Source organism: Bubalus bubalis, chromosome 20 (genome assembly GCF_019923935.1).
Source record: "Bubalus bubalis isolate 160015118507 breed Murrah chromosome 20, NDDB_SH_1, whole genome shotgun sequence".
Taxonomy (NCBI): domain Eukaryota; kingdom Metazoa; phylum Chordata; class Mammalia; order Artiodactyla; family Bovidae; genus Bubalus; species Bubalus bubalis.
This window is the reverse complement of record NC_059176.1, coordinates 46,856,531-46,871,158: the sequence shown is the minus strand read 5'-3', so window position 1 is coordinate 46,871,158 and position 14,628 is coordinate 46,856,531. Positions and strand designations below refer to the sequence as shown.

At 49.0% G+C, this 14,628-nt stretch overlaps 1 protein-coding gene across 2 annotated transcripts in view; it reads right to left on the bottom strand.

The window, feature by feature from the left end:
* The window catches only part of HOMER2 (homer scaffold protein 2), a 127,292-nt gene that overhangs the window by 89,252 nt on the left and 23,412 nt on the right, over positions 1-14,628 (bottom strand). The window contains exon 1 of one of the 2 annotated variants that reach the window (XM_045163715.1): positions 1,724-1,928. The exons of the other annotated variant lie outside the window; for it this stretch is intronic. Within the exon in view, the coding sequence (XP_045019650.1) occupies positions 1,724-1,728 (5 nt within the window). The 5' untranslated portion in view covers positions 1,729-1,928. Of the gene's footprint in view, positions 1-1,723; positions 1,929-14,628 lie in introns of those variants that run through there. 2 annotated transcript variants of the gene reach the window in all.

The window sequence follows — 14,628 nt, the reverse complement described above, 5'->3', positions numbered from 1 at the left end:
TTTTATGAGTAAACATTTTCATTTCCACAGAACCATTTGATCTCAACCACGGAGCTTCAATATTTGTTTTTGATCCCACCAGTGTGTTGGGTTGGTTTTGTGTTGGCTGGGAGTGGGGACGGGGGCAGGGGGTGTACAGACAGAGTTAAAATTACCAGGTTCCTTTTATCTTCCATCTTGAGACCTACATTTGCCAACTCCTTCTTTCTATACATTTTTTTTTAAAAGTATGAAATATGAGAACCTCAAAGCTTCCCACTGCACAAAGAGCAGCCCTTTCATAGCCAACCAAGAGGTCACTGGAAATGTTACAGGAAAACAGCTTCCCGGCCAGGGTGCCTCTGGTAAAAACCACTCACAGCTTCCTCCGTGTGAAATCTGGATCAGCACCAGTGTCTTCAGCAAATCTCCAGGCTCCTCTCTGTCCCCCCCGGCCTGCTCACGTCAGTCTGGAGTTCTCACACTTCCCTTCTCAGAATTCATTTCAGCCTCCCTCTGGTTCCTCCAAACACTTTACAGACCCCAGAGGTAAAAATTCACTGGGTAAAAGGACTCCACAAACTGGTAAGGACTAAGGCACAATGAAGCCAAGGTGGGAGCCCAGTCAAACCACCAGGAGGCCCCTTCCCCTTTCTGCTGCTCACCAGTCCTGCCCAGGAAAGCAAGCTCTCTAGACCTACCACCCCGCAGAAGTCTTTAGGTCTTGAGGAATGTGTGAAGGGCGCTCAGCTCAGCAGCAAGGGGACACAGAGATTCAGGAACTCCCCTTCTGGTACACACCACCCACCCACCCCAAGCCCACTGTCAGGCTGCGCTGGCAGTCTGCCCCTGCGCTCAGGGGTCATTCTACACTCATCCACTGCCTGCTCAACCTGGGAAAAGTCACCCAACCACTTCAGGCCTCTGCTGCCTTATCTGTAAAATGGGAATAAAAACCACTTCCAGAACCTGCACAGCACATCATCAATATGCGCTTACATCGGGTGAGCAGATGCACGGAGTTAATTGTGTTATTAACGCAGCGGCTCCCTGACTCACAGCGCCTACTGCTCAGAGAGACGCCAAGGAGAAATCAATCCTGCTTTTTAAATTACTTTATATACTCGGATGCATTAGTCACTTCGACAGAGTGCTTCAACTTCTCTCCTGAGCATCTACTCAGTTGTTCAAAGATTGAAGCCTTACCTACACATCCTCAGTCATATCAAAGCATAAAGTCCACTATTCCTATGCGGGGGGTTATTGTTATCTGGCGTGTTCCCTTTCCAGGAAAACTTCGATTTCCATTTTGTACGTAATAAATCCCAACTGTGGAGACAGACAAACTGCTTCTTAGACTCCCAAACACAGGCCCTGGAGTTGATCGCGCCTGGAGCGAAGGGACCGCGGCGGAATGGCCGAAGCAGGGAGGCCGGCCAGTGTGCTTGTCCCCGCCCGGTGCCCCCGCGCCCGGGCTGCCTTAGAGGGCGAAGGCCACGCGCGCTGCGCGGAAAGTCCGCGCCCAGGCCGGGGTGCCTCTGCCCGGTGTCCGCGCTCCGGGGTGGAGAGCGCGGGGTCGGGCGGCCCCAGGCTCTCCGGAGCTGGCTGCGCGCTGGCTCCAGGCTCCCGGTGCTGGGCGTAGAGGCCGGTTCGCCCAGGGGGGCTTCGAGCCTAGGGACGCGAGCCGGGGCACCGCAGCCCCTCGGGGTGCCACGCGGGGCGCGCGCGGCGCGGGCTCACTCACCCCATCTCCGGCGCTGCTCCGGCGGCCGCTCCGACGGGGCCTCTCGCGTCCTCTCTCCGCCGGCTCTGCAGCCGCTCCCCGCGCAGCACATGCGGCGGCCCCTGCGCGCCCGGCTCAGCCCCGGCGCCGCTCCATTCCGCGGGGCTGCGCGGCTGCCACTACCGCCGCCGCCGCCGCCACCAGGCGCGGGCGGGCGGGAGGGCGGGGGCTGGGCCGCCGGGGCTGGGCGGTCGCGCTCGGGCGGCGCCCGCCCCGCCCCGCTCCCCCCGCCCGGCTCCTTACGTAACCTTGTGGCCCCCGGGACTCGGCGCCCAGCCAAGGGGTGGGGGGCACGGCGGGGTGTGCGGTGTCCCCGGGCGCCGCCCCGCGGTCGCCACCCGCCTCCCGGGCTCCCCACCCCTTTCCCTTGGAGACCCGGCACTGGCACTCTCCCGCCCCGTGCCCACCGAGGGGCTTGGCGCAGTGCCAGAGCAAGCATTCAGCCTGTGGGACTGAGAGGACTTGGGCGACCCTTCGTTTGCAGTTGCAGGAACGAGGCCCCAGGAGAGGAAGTGACTTGCCCAAGGACATACATTCAGCTTTGAGCCCAAAGTTTTCAGAATCTGCGATAGGCACGGCCGTGTGCCGCCCTGAAGCCCCCTTTCATCTTGCGGGTCCACTCCAGGGGTTTGGCTCAGGGCACCCCCACCATGAAATTCCGGATCCTACACCCGCCACAGGTGTTCTGGACTCTTCTGTGGGCAAAGATGGGTTGGGGTCTCCCGATTACAGCATAATCGCTTTTCAGGAGGCTTAATCAACTTGGCTTGCTGCTGCTGCTAAGTCGCTTCAGTCGTGTCCGACTCTATGCGACCCCATAGACAGCAGCCCACCAGGCTCCCCCGTCCCTGGGATTCTCCAAGCAAGAACACTGGAGTGGGTTGCCATTTCCTTCTCCAATGCATGAAAGTGAAAAGTGAAAGTGAAGTCGCTCAATCGTGTCTGACTCTTAGCGACCCCCTGGACTGCAGCCCACCAGGCTCCTCTGTCCATGGGATTTTCCAGGCAAGAGTACTGGAGTGGGGTGCTTAGAGCAAAGGAAATTGAGATCTTAAGGGTGGAGCTTCAAGAAGAGCGATTGCTGAGTCCTCTGTCTACGCGTCAGGTCCCGATCCCCTGCTAAAGGTGGCATGGGACTAACCTAACCTTCATCTCCACTCTGGGCCCCTCACAGGATCATTTTCTCTTGAGAACATGCTGCCCACCTGAGCCTGGTCAGTATTTCTTTACTCAGGACAGTAAACAAAAGTCGAGGGACAAGCATATGAAGCAGGGCCACCACCCAAAGCCTACCCTCGTGTTTCCTGGAACCACAGCTTTACCTGGGAACCCTCAAGGTCTCCTCCTGGGACTGGTGACCTGCTATGAGTAATTGTCTCAATTACAGACCTGATCCTATCTCCTTCGCACCATCCTTAGGATGAAGACAAGATACTGAATGTGCTCACAAGGCCTGGCCTCAGGGTGCCTCCATCTCCCTCTCCTCGCATTCTGTCCCTTTGCTTCCTGTGCCGCAGCCAACTGGCCATCCTCCCTTCAGCCCCTGCTGTTCTCAGTCTGGGAAGATACTTTCCTCTCTTGTCTCTGACACCCCAACCCCTTTGCCTTGTCAATTCCTACTCATTTTCAAATCTCAGTTAAACTGTCCCTTCCTTGTGTAATCTTTTTCTAATGCCCCAAACAAGACTGTGAACCCCTGTACTTTTTCTTCATTGCACTCACTGTGTGTAATGTCTGTGAAATTAATAATTCAACCATCTCCCAGGCACATCTGCACACTCTATGAAGCTGTTATAAATTTTGCTCATCACTGCATCTCCAGCGCCTGAAAGTTCTCCATAGAACATTTGTTGAATGAATGAATGAGCGAATAGGCTAGGCCACAGATAAACAGAATTGGCCAGGGTCTGTAAGCACAAGTAAGTCTGTTCCCAGGTGGCATTAGTAGTAAAGAACCCGCTACCAATGCAGGAGACATAAGAGACCCAGGTTCGATCCCTGTGTCAGGAAGATCCCCTGGAGGCAGGCATGGCAACCCACGCCAGTATTCTTGCTTGGAGAATCCTATGGACAGAGGAGCCTGGTGGGCTACAGTCCACAGTGTCACAAAGAGTCATACACAACTGAAGCAACTTAGCACACAACACACAGAGCCAGGACTGGATAAGCATTTGATCCTGGAGGAAACTCATCACCAGCTGAATTCCAAAGGCCAAGTGAAACTGGTAGGGTTGGGGGTGGGGGTGGGGGTGGGAGTTCCCAGCAGTATCAAAGGGAGGAGTCAGGAAAGAGGACTAGAAGAAGCCTGCTGAACTGGAGTAGGAGGATCGGAGAATAGACTCACGGTGCACTGGACCAAGCAGTGTCCCCAACCCTGAGTGGGAGTTTCCTTTGGCTCCACCAGTGGAAAGGGCAACACCCAAGTTACCTTGGGAAGAGGTACTGAGGCCATTACAGGTGCTGAATCACCTGGGCTGCTTCACACAGTCAGCAAAAAGCAGGGCGGTGCGGGAGGTATAAGCCCGGTAAGGTTAAATACGCTGGGATTGTAAAGTTTAAAAAAAAAAAAAAAAATATGCTGGGATTAAATTGACTGTGACCAAAGCTTCCCTATAGGAAAGGGTGGATCAGACAAGAGTGGGAAATGGATGTCCCTCCTTCCGCCCAGTTTCAGGCTGCTGTCCCTGGGGGATACTCCTCTCCTTCACCCCCAACTCCAAGCCCAGGTTGGGAGCTGCCTCTCAGGAGCTTTCCCAGATGCCCAGAGCCTTGTCTAAGCTTCCAGTTCTTGCCAGCAGTATTTCATCATCTTGGAATTTTCCCTAGAAAGAGGTCACTTAATTTCCCTATTAGTGCCTCCTCCCTCCATTGAAGCCAACACAGTAACCCTTTTTCTGTGAAATATCGCCGATCAACATGGTCTTTGTGGCCCCAGTCTTTCCTGTTCAAGAGTCTCACAGTTGAGACTTGCCTAGCAGTCCAGTGACTAAGATTGAGTTCCCCATGCATGGGGCCCAGGGATTAGGGATCTAGATCCCATATGCCTCAAGAATTCGCAACAAAGACCTGATGCAGCCAAATAAATAAATGAATATTAAAAAAAAAAAAAGTCCTATAGTCAAAGGGAGAGATTCCATGCTGGCTGGACGTTGAGGTGAGGCCAAGGAGAGTCTTTTTAGGCCAAGAGACTTCAGGATTCTTTTAGGTTGAGCAAGAGGAGTCAGTGATGCGGGACAAAACTGAAGATGTGAAAAGGAAGGGGCAGTCCTGGGGAAAGCAGGAGGATGGGGTCCAGGCCAGGCAGAGGTGCTGGCCTTGGAGAGGGGTGGAGGGTCTAGAGGGGAAGGTGAGAGAGGTGGAGGGAACCCTTGCCTGGTGGGCTCTTTTAGGTTTTTTTTTTTTTTAATGTGGACCATTTTAAAAGTCTTTATTGAATTTGTTACAATATTGCTTCTGTTTTATGTTTTGTTTCTTTGGCCATGAGGCACGTGGGATCTGAGCTCCCTCCCCCACCAAGGGCCAAACTTGCACACCCCGCACTGGAAGGTGAAGTCTGAATCACTGCACCTCCCAGGAAGTCCGTCCCATGGGATCTTTTTTCTAAGGAAAGAAAGGACACTTAACTGAATGTGCACGAGAGAGAGGAGGCGGGGTAGAAGGCAAACTTGATAGCCTTGGGAAAATAAAAACTAGTGTTTGAACAGGCCCAGAGTTGGAAATGAGCATGCAGAAGTCTGGGAGGCCATGTCTTGACCAGCACAACCTCAGGGACCTGGAATTCCTGCCATTCTGTGTGGGCAGCAGAGGCTCCGGAATCTGATAGGTGGCACGGGAAGGGCACCCTGGCCTCCAACAGGGGCAAATTGGATAACTGTTGATTGCTCACCAGAGAGCTACATGAACCTGCGAAATTAAGGAAAACAGAGAGCAGCTACACGTGTGCCCTTCCTCTGTACTGCAAATGAATTCTCCCAGGCATCCCGGGCAGCCCCTGTGCCTAAGAGGTTTGTGGTCCACATCTCTGGCTTCTTGTCTCCCAAAAGCTAGCTCCTGGAGAAATGGCTGATAGTAGTCTAAGGCAGGAAAAATGAAAACCAGCACAGAGCATCTTGTAGTACCACATAGTAAGGAGATACAAAACAAAACAAAAAACAACCCAAGGGCTGGGTGTGTGCTGAAGGGATACAGGAGCTAACTGAAAGAGCTTCCAATGGCCAAAGCTGGAACAATTTTGGCAATACGATAAATAACACTGTATAGGATTATAATGCAAAATGTAACATAAATACACACGAATCCATGCTGATGTAAATTATTAAATAAGTGGGAAGAAACCAATCTCCTCTACAGAAGAATCTCAAATAATATGTGTAGGTACTCTCCCCTCCAGGAGGTAGCAGTTAACACTCCCCTCCTCTACCTCCTGAAGAGTAAGCTGGTCTTAGCATCTTAGCGCTTTGTTTCTAAAGAAGAGAGAATGGGAAGGGAAAAACAGCAACTTCACAGTGGAGAAACTGGATTGACACTACCTTGACCGGGTGATCCGGGTTAACATTGCCAGTGACAAGCCATGTTGGAATCGCATACCCTCTGATGGGATGTGAAGAGAAGTAGACTTCACCTGTCTGTTATTTTTCCCTAAGCCCATAACCTAATCGTCAAAGGGGTACTTCTCTGGTGGCTCAGTGGTAAAGAATCCACCTGCCAAGGGAAGAGATTTGGGTTCAATCACTGGGTCGGGAAGATCCCCTGGAGAAGGGAATGGCAACCCATTCCAGTATTCTTGTCTGGGAAATCCCATGGATAGAGGAGCCTGGCAGGCTTGCAGGGGTCTCGAAAGAACAGGACACGACTTAGCAACTGAACAACAACAATCATGATAAACACACCAGACAAATCCACACTGAGGGACATTCTAGAAAATTCCTGATCAGTACTCTGCCAAACTGTCAAGATCATGATAAGCAAGAAAAGACTGAGAAACTGTCACAGACCAGAAGAAACTAAGGTGACATGAGTTAGTATTTGGCTGCTGAGTGTTAGTCACTCAGTTGTGTCTGCCTCTTTGCAACCCCATGGGGGTCATAGCCCACCAGGCTCCTCTGTCCATGGGATTTCCCAGGCAGGAATACTAGAGTGGGTTGCCAGTCCCTTCTCCAGGGGATCTTCCTGTCTTCCTGACCCAGGGATCGAACCCAGGTCTCCTGCATTGCAGGCAGATTCTTTACCATCTGAGCTACCAGGGAAGCCCCAAGGTGAGGACATGATGATTTACTAAATACTGTATTTAGATCCTGGAAGAGAAAGAAGAAAAAATTTTGAAATCCAAATAAAGTCTGGAATTTAGTTAATAGTAATGTATCAGTGTTGGTTTCTTCCTTATGCCACGCATTCCATGGTAAGGTAAGATGTTAACAATAGGGACAGACATCCCTCATGGTTCAGCGGTTAAGACTTCACCCTTCCAATGCAGGGGGTGTGGGTTTGATCTTTGGTTGGGAAACTAAGATTCCACACGCTGTGTAGTGCAGCCAAAAAAAATTTTTTTTTAATTTTCAACGGGGGAAAACTGGGGGTACATAGGCACTCCCTATACTGTCTTTGCAACCTTTCTGTAAATCTAAAATTGGTCCCAAATAAAAGAAAGTAGCCTTGGGAGTTTCCTGTATACTAGAATCCTGCAAGTAGTCCAATCACTGGTCATCTCAGAAAGGTGAACATGTGGAACACTGAACAAGAACCTCACCAGGGAATGTCTGGGACTTGAAATTGTCTGCATAACTCCAAAGCGATGCATCAAAATCTTGCTTTTCCATTTTTAAAAAAATTGCAAGCTACAGTAAGAAACAGATTTTACACTGTGGCCAGGTAGGTACTTCCACTTTATCTACAGTTATACCTAGACAAAATGGAAACAAAAATAATATATGTAAGTGAAAGTTACACAAAGCAATTCTCACCTGCAAAGCATTCAGACATTTTCCATTCTGTTCTATTTTTAAAAGCAATGCTGTTGATTGATTTCAAAACCTGTAATCCATGTATGTTTCTTCTTTCAACAGCAAAATTAGGCTCACGGTGCATATGTATAATATTAATGTGTTCAGATTTCTGGTATTGCTAATCCAGGGACTTCAACTTTTTTGTCTTCTAACCCTTCTCTCCACTACATATGAAACAAGTGTCTTATTAAAGTCATTAAGTAAACAGGTAATGATCAGGTATGTTTTACAGCTATTAAGATTATATCTGTGATATAATTTGTACTATATTTCTAGATAGTAACATAGAAAAATATTCTTTCAAGAAATATTAATCATCTCCTATGTGCCTGGTACTGTGCTGAGTTTTAGGGATAAAGTGCTCAGCAAAAAAGACAAAGTACTTCTATAATATCATGGAACTATAAAAGTGGGTGGAAATATTAAAAAATCAGAAACATTTATCTGTTATCTGATAAAAACTGCTATCTGTGTGAATAAAATGGTCCTAATGTAGGTTGAGAGGGGTTGTCAGGAATGGCCTCTTTGAAGAGGCATTTAAGAAGAGGCCTGGGAATTTACCTGGGGGTCCAGTGGTTAAGACTTAGCCTTCCAGAGCAGGGGATATGGGTTCTGATCCCTGGTTGGGGAGCTAAGATCCAACATGCCTCTTGGCCAAAAAAAAAAAAAAAAAAAAAAACATAAAACACAGAAGCAATACTGTAACAAATTCAACAAAGACTTAAAAAAATGGTCACATCAAAAAAAAAAGGCCTGAAGAACAAAGAGCAGGATATGGTGGAGGGAAGAGGTCCTAGACAGAGGAGCACAGAGGTGAAGAAGGCTGGGAAGTTCTGAGGAACTGCAGGGTTAGTGTAGTTAGAGTGCACGGAGTTTAGCAAGGCAGGAGATGAGATGGGAGCGGTCCCCAGGGCCCTGATGAAGGGTTAATGGCATTTATCCAACCACACTGACAGGTTGGAGAATGGTCTGGTTTACATTTTTTGAAGCTCACTCTGGCTACTGGGAGGAGAAGAGATAAGGAGGAGACAAGAGTGAAAGTAGGGAGACCAGTTAAGAGGCTCTAGCAGAAACCCAGACAGAAGACAAGGGCTGAGAGGAAGGGAAGTGGATTATAGATCAGTGTATTTTGGAGGGAGACTTGACAGGACTTGGTGATGGACTGGGTGTGTATTGTGATATAAATTTAAATTCAGAAAATCATCCATGTTATTATATTCACTGTGCTGTAGCTATAATTAGGTAAAAGCTACTAGTCTGCATGGACAAGGCTTGGAAGTATAGAAAACGAAAAGTCTGATTTGTTGGGATAGCAGAAGGAACACAGGGTAGAAGCACAAACACTGGAGTCAGACAGACTTGGCCTGTGTCTCAGCCCTGCCACTGACTGTCTCTGTGATGCTTAGCAAGCTGTTCAACCTCTCTGAGCCTCAGTTCTTTCACCTGTAAAATGGGGATACCTCACTGGACTGGAAGATGAAATGAGAAAACATGTGAAGTGCTTAGCGGAGTTCCTTGGTATTTGTTATTGCTGTTCAGTCACGACGTCATGTCCGACTCTTTACAACCCCACGGACAACAGCATGCCAGGCTCCTCTGTCCTCCACTATTTCCCAGAGTTTGTTCAAATTCATGTCCATTGAATATACTGTACATTCTGAATACATATCAAGTATTATTATTATGACTGGTTATCACGGTGGGACCAGGGCAAACTTTTCATTCTTTATTGTGACTGAATTAATACTGTTATAATGGTATTTATAGAGTTGGTAATTTAAAGTTTAGTAGAGTTGGTTTGAAGATTCTGAAACTGTATGGAAACAGCTCATGCATTTCCTGCCCAGTAACATGTTGCCAACCTGTGTCCAAAGCTCTTCATAGCTTCAGGGTGTCCCTGAAGGGCACCTGAGGGTCAGAGAAGACTATGGGCCATCTCTTTAAGATGCCAGCTCCAGCACCTGCTTCTAATCTAGCCAAGGATCTGCTCTTGGAGAGACAAGCTCTGAATGGTTTCCAACATTGCTACTTGTTCTCTCCTCTTCCTATCTGAGGAAGTCTATCTGTTCTAGATGCCTCAGAATTCTGACAGCATTCATTCATTCGTTTAACCTTAGCCCCTATTCTGACATAGATCAGACAATCTGACAATCTATGTTCTCAAACAATCTAATAAGTAAAATATAATGTAACCAAGGTATGAATAAAGTCCCATGAGATAACTGGCTTTATCTGGGGAAGGCTTCATAAAGGGGACACCTGAACTGGATCTTAACAGCTGTATGGGAGAGAAGGTCAATTCCTGCAAATAGACCAGCACTTGCTAAGTCACAGGGACATTAAAGAGTATGACTCATACAGGGAATGTCCACGTGTTTAGCTCAATAGTGTGTGGTAAGAAGTGGCTTCCCAGATGGCTCAGTGGTAAAGAATCCGCCTGCCAATACAGGAGATGTGGGTTTTTGGGAAGATGCCCAGGAGAAGGAAATGGCAACCTACTCCAGTACACTTGCCTGGGAAATCCCATGGACAAAGAAGCCTGGTGGGCTATAGTCCATAGGGTCACAAAGAGTCAGACATGACTTAACGACTAAACAGTAACAACAAGAAGGAAGTGGCCAGGCAGGAGAGGTGGGTTGGTACTACCTTGTGAAAGACCTCAGGGGAATGTTAAGGAGTTTGGACCTGATTCTGACAGCCACAGGGAGCACGTGAGAGTTTTGAAATAGGAGGCTGGTGTGATCAGATTAGCATCTTACAGTCTCTGGCAGCAGTAGGGAGCATGGTCCAGAGGGGCAGAGACTGGAGGCAAGAAGAGTCTGTCAGGAGAATCTAGGCAAGGTTCCAGCCAAGGCCAGAAAAGGAGAGGAAGGGTCTCTATTAGCCTCCAGTAAGGGATGGGAGCCTGAATGAGGCGGAAGGACCAGGGATCTCCTGCAATGCAGGGCCCTGGGAAGCTCAGCTGCTGAGCAGAGAGATCAAGCATCCAACAATCCAGCCTCCAGGAGAGGCTGGACCTCACTGGCTGCCTCCACGAAGAATTTAAGGAGGCAAAACCAGAAATGACTGGATAGGGGAGATGAATGGGGAGATTGGGACTGACATATATGCACTACTATGTATAAAACAGACAGCTAATGAGAACCTACTGTACAGCACAGGGAGCTCTACTCAATCCTCTTCGGTGACCTAAATGGGAGGAAATCCCAAAGAGAGGGGATATATGTATACATACGGCTGATTCACTTTGCTGTACAGCAGAAACTAACACAACACTGCAAAGCAACTTTACTCCAATAAAAATTAATGAAAAAATAGACACACTGCTGTATATATGCTCTTGCCTGGGAAATCCCATGGACGGAGGAGCCCGGTGGGCTGCAGTCCATGAGGTCGCTAAGAGTTGGACACGACTGAGCGACTTCACTTTCACTTTTCACTTTCATGCATTGGAGAAGGAAATGGCAACCCACTCCAGTGTTCTTGCCTGGAGAATCCCAGGGACGGGGGAGCCTGGTGGGCTGCCGTCTATGGGGTCGCACAGAGTCGGACACGACTGACGCGACTTAGCAGCAGCAGCAGCTGTATATAAGACATATCCAACAAGGACCTACTCAGTCCTCTGTAATAACCTATATGGAAAAAGAATCTGAAGAAGAATGGTGGTAGTGCTGGTTTAGTTGCTAAGTCGGTGTCCGACTCTTGCGACCCCATGCACTGTAGCCTGCCAGGCTCCTCTGTCCATGGGATTCTCCAGGCAAGGATACTGAAGTGGGTTGCCATTTCCTTTTCCAGGGGATTTTTTCCCACTCAGGGATTGAACCCGGGTCTCCTGCATTGCAGGCAGATTCTTTACTGGCTGAGCTATGAGGGAATCCCTGCATGGATACATATGTACAACTAAACCACTTTCGTGTACACCTGAAACCAACACAAGATTGTAAATTAACTACACTCTAATATAAAAGAAACATTAAATTTTACAAAATGGGAATGACCATATGAGCAGCTCGGCCACTACCAGCACCCCCCAGGGACATTCAAGTCCTGCTGCTCCACCTCCCTGAGCCAGCTCCCTGACTTCCCCTTCACTGCTCCTTTGGGACTTGTCAACAGGTGAGCCTCTGCCACTAGATGGTGACCTTCAAGGGCAGAATCCCTCCCTGGGTCTTCCTTGCTCTGCCCAGGCTCATCCTCAGACAAGCTCTCTTCTTGGCTCTAGTCTCACATTTATAAGCAGCAGGAAATGAGAAAATTCCCAACCAGTTCAAACCAAAGCCTCAGGATTGAGTTGCACTGCGCCTGACTGGCCTGCCTTGGGGCATGGGCCCATCCCTGAGCCAGTTGCTGTGGCCAGAAGGATGAAATGCCCTTACTGCCTTAGTCTGGGTCACATGCAGCCCTGGGGTGAGCTTCTCACAGGAGGGCATGAACCGGGAGTAGGACCAGAGCAGACGCTCCAAGGAAACGCAAGAGTTGGGAAAATCAAAGTCCACGGATACAGGATGGTGCCCTCACATAATAGATGCCCACTCTGAGTATATAGTTATATTCGTTTCCCTGTGCCAGGTACAGAGGAGATGGGTGAATTGTTGGATGAACAATAATCAAGAACGTAGAAGTGTCATTTCAAATTCCTGGAGAAGAACTTGAAAGGGTCAGGCTGGAGAGCTAGAGAATGGGCATAATTCTGAGACCCCAGGACAGAGAAAGTGGAAATAGATGCTTTAAATCAGTCATTCAAAACCTTGGCTGAGGATTAAAATCACCCAGAGGGCCATGACAAAATGCCAGTGCCGAGGTCCCACCTCCAGAGGGAATGATTTAATTGGTTTGGTTGGTGGCCAGGCATCAGTAACCCTCCCCAGGTAGTTCCAATGCTCAGCCAGGGTTGCCAGCCACTGCTGTAAGCCTCCTGGTGCCCAGGAGAAGTGGATGTGAGACTCAGAGCCCCAGGAGCTTGGGAACTGGTAGGAACACACTCGCTGGCTAGGCTTTCTGGAGACTTAGGACTCCGGAGGAGAACCAAAAACCCAAGAAATTTATTGAGCCAAGGAGGAGCTGTACCTCCTCTGAGCACAGGGCAGAAAGAATTCTAAAGCCTGCTAGAGCTCTCTGAGAGGGGCGGGAGCTCTGTGGATGAATTGCCTCTGACTGGCAGCAGCTGTAGAACAGGGAGCTACCTGTTTGTACCTGGAATAGATGGGATGGGGCAGGCTCGGAGAGGTGAGGCAAGATTCCAGAGTCACGTCTGGGGTAGACACGAGACTGAGGATGAGTTAAGAAGATGGTGCAGTCATATGTGGCACTGAGGTCCAATTTGAGATGTTGTTCACACAAAGACACATCTCAAGGGTATGTGGACTCCTGGAGGGGAGCGCAGCAGTGGGTCAGAGTGGAGAGGTGATGAGTTCAGTTTTGTTTTTTGGCTGCATCATGTGGCATGTGGAACTTCCCCAACAAGGGATCAAACCTGTGCCTCCTACAGTGGAGGCGTGGCGTCTTAACCACTGGGTCACCAGGGAAGTCTGATGAGTGCAGCTCTGGACATGCTGAGATGCAAATACTGAGGAATAAACAAGAGGTGTCCAGTAGGCAGTTAGACATGGTAGGCATGGAGCTGGGAAAGGAAGCTTGGGAGCCATTAGAAAGACAATATCTAAACACAGGAAGAGCCTGTCCTAGGAGCAGAGGTGGGGTACAGGAAGGCATAGGGGAGGAAAGGGAGCCTGTAAGGATGAAAGAGTGGCCATTAGCAGTGCCCAGGAGGCCATTCTGTTCTAGATGTGGATCCACCCCCTTTTAGCCTGATTTAGCTGAATCAAATATCTTCTCTTTACAAAAATGTAGTAACTCTTCACTAGAAAACTAAGGGCAAAACAAAAACAAACACACAAAAAGCAAATAGTACAGAACAGAAACAAGTGGGTTTTCAATTCATTTTAATGTAGCAAATATTTACCGAACGCCTACTATGTGCCAGCCCTGCCCCAGATGGCTCAGCTGGCATGTGGAGCTTATCAGACACAGCCCCTCTCCCACTCTCTTCCCAGCCCCATCTGGAGGCCACCATGGCTTGGGTTCCTAGTATCTCCACTTCCCATCAAGCTCAGCTCATCTGCCAATTGTTCTAAGTGAGGTCCCCCTACAAATCTGGGGTCCTCCTCATAAACAACACCTTTTCTGAAAGCCACCTGTTTCGTAACAGCTGCCCAACGGGTTTGTGGTTCTGTCTGTTCCACAAACCCCTTGACTGTGCTGGGCTCCCTGCTAAGAGTTGGGTTCTGCTCGGAAGCCCACGTCCAGCCCCTTCCCGGCTCCTGCACATGGCAGAGATGCATGATTGGGTAGTGGGTCCAGAACTGAGTACACCTCTTCTGGCCATTTCTAACCATCTCTCCAACATCTCACCCCTCAGCGCTCTACAGGAGTTTCATTTTGGTAACTTCACAGTAACACTACCAGAATACTTAGCAGAAAATCACTCTGAATCAAGACAATATGTCTTGGGACTTCCCTAATGGTTCAGTGGCTAAAACTCTATGCTCCCAATGCAGGGGATCCGGGTTTGATCCCTGGTCAGTGAACTAGACCCCACATGCTGCAACTAAGGATCTCGCATACTGCAATGAAGATCAAAGATCCTGCGTGCTGCAACTAACACCCGGAAATCCAAATAAATTAACTCACTCAAAGCACAGTCACCAGCCACCTGTGGAGATTTCTTTCACTGCTTTCTCTGCAATTTCTCATCACCTCATCCCCCCAGAGGACACTTCCTATGCCCAGGGTGGTTGGTAGTGTGAGGGCTGCCTTTTTGACAGACCTTTCCCTTTAGACACTTGCTTTCCACTAGATTTGATC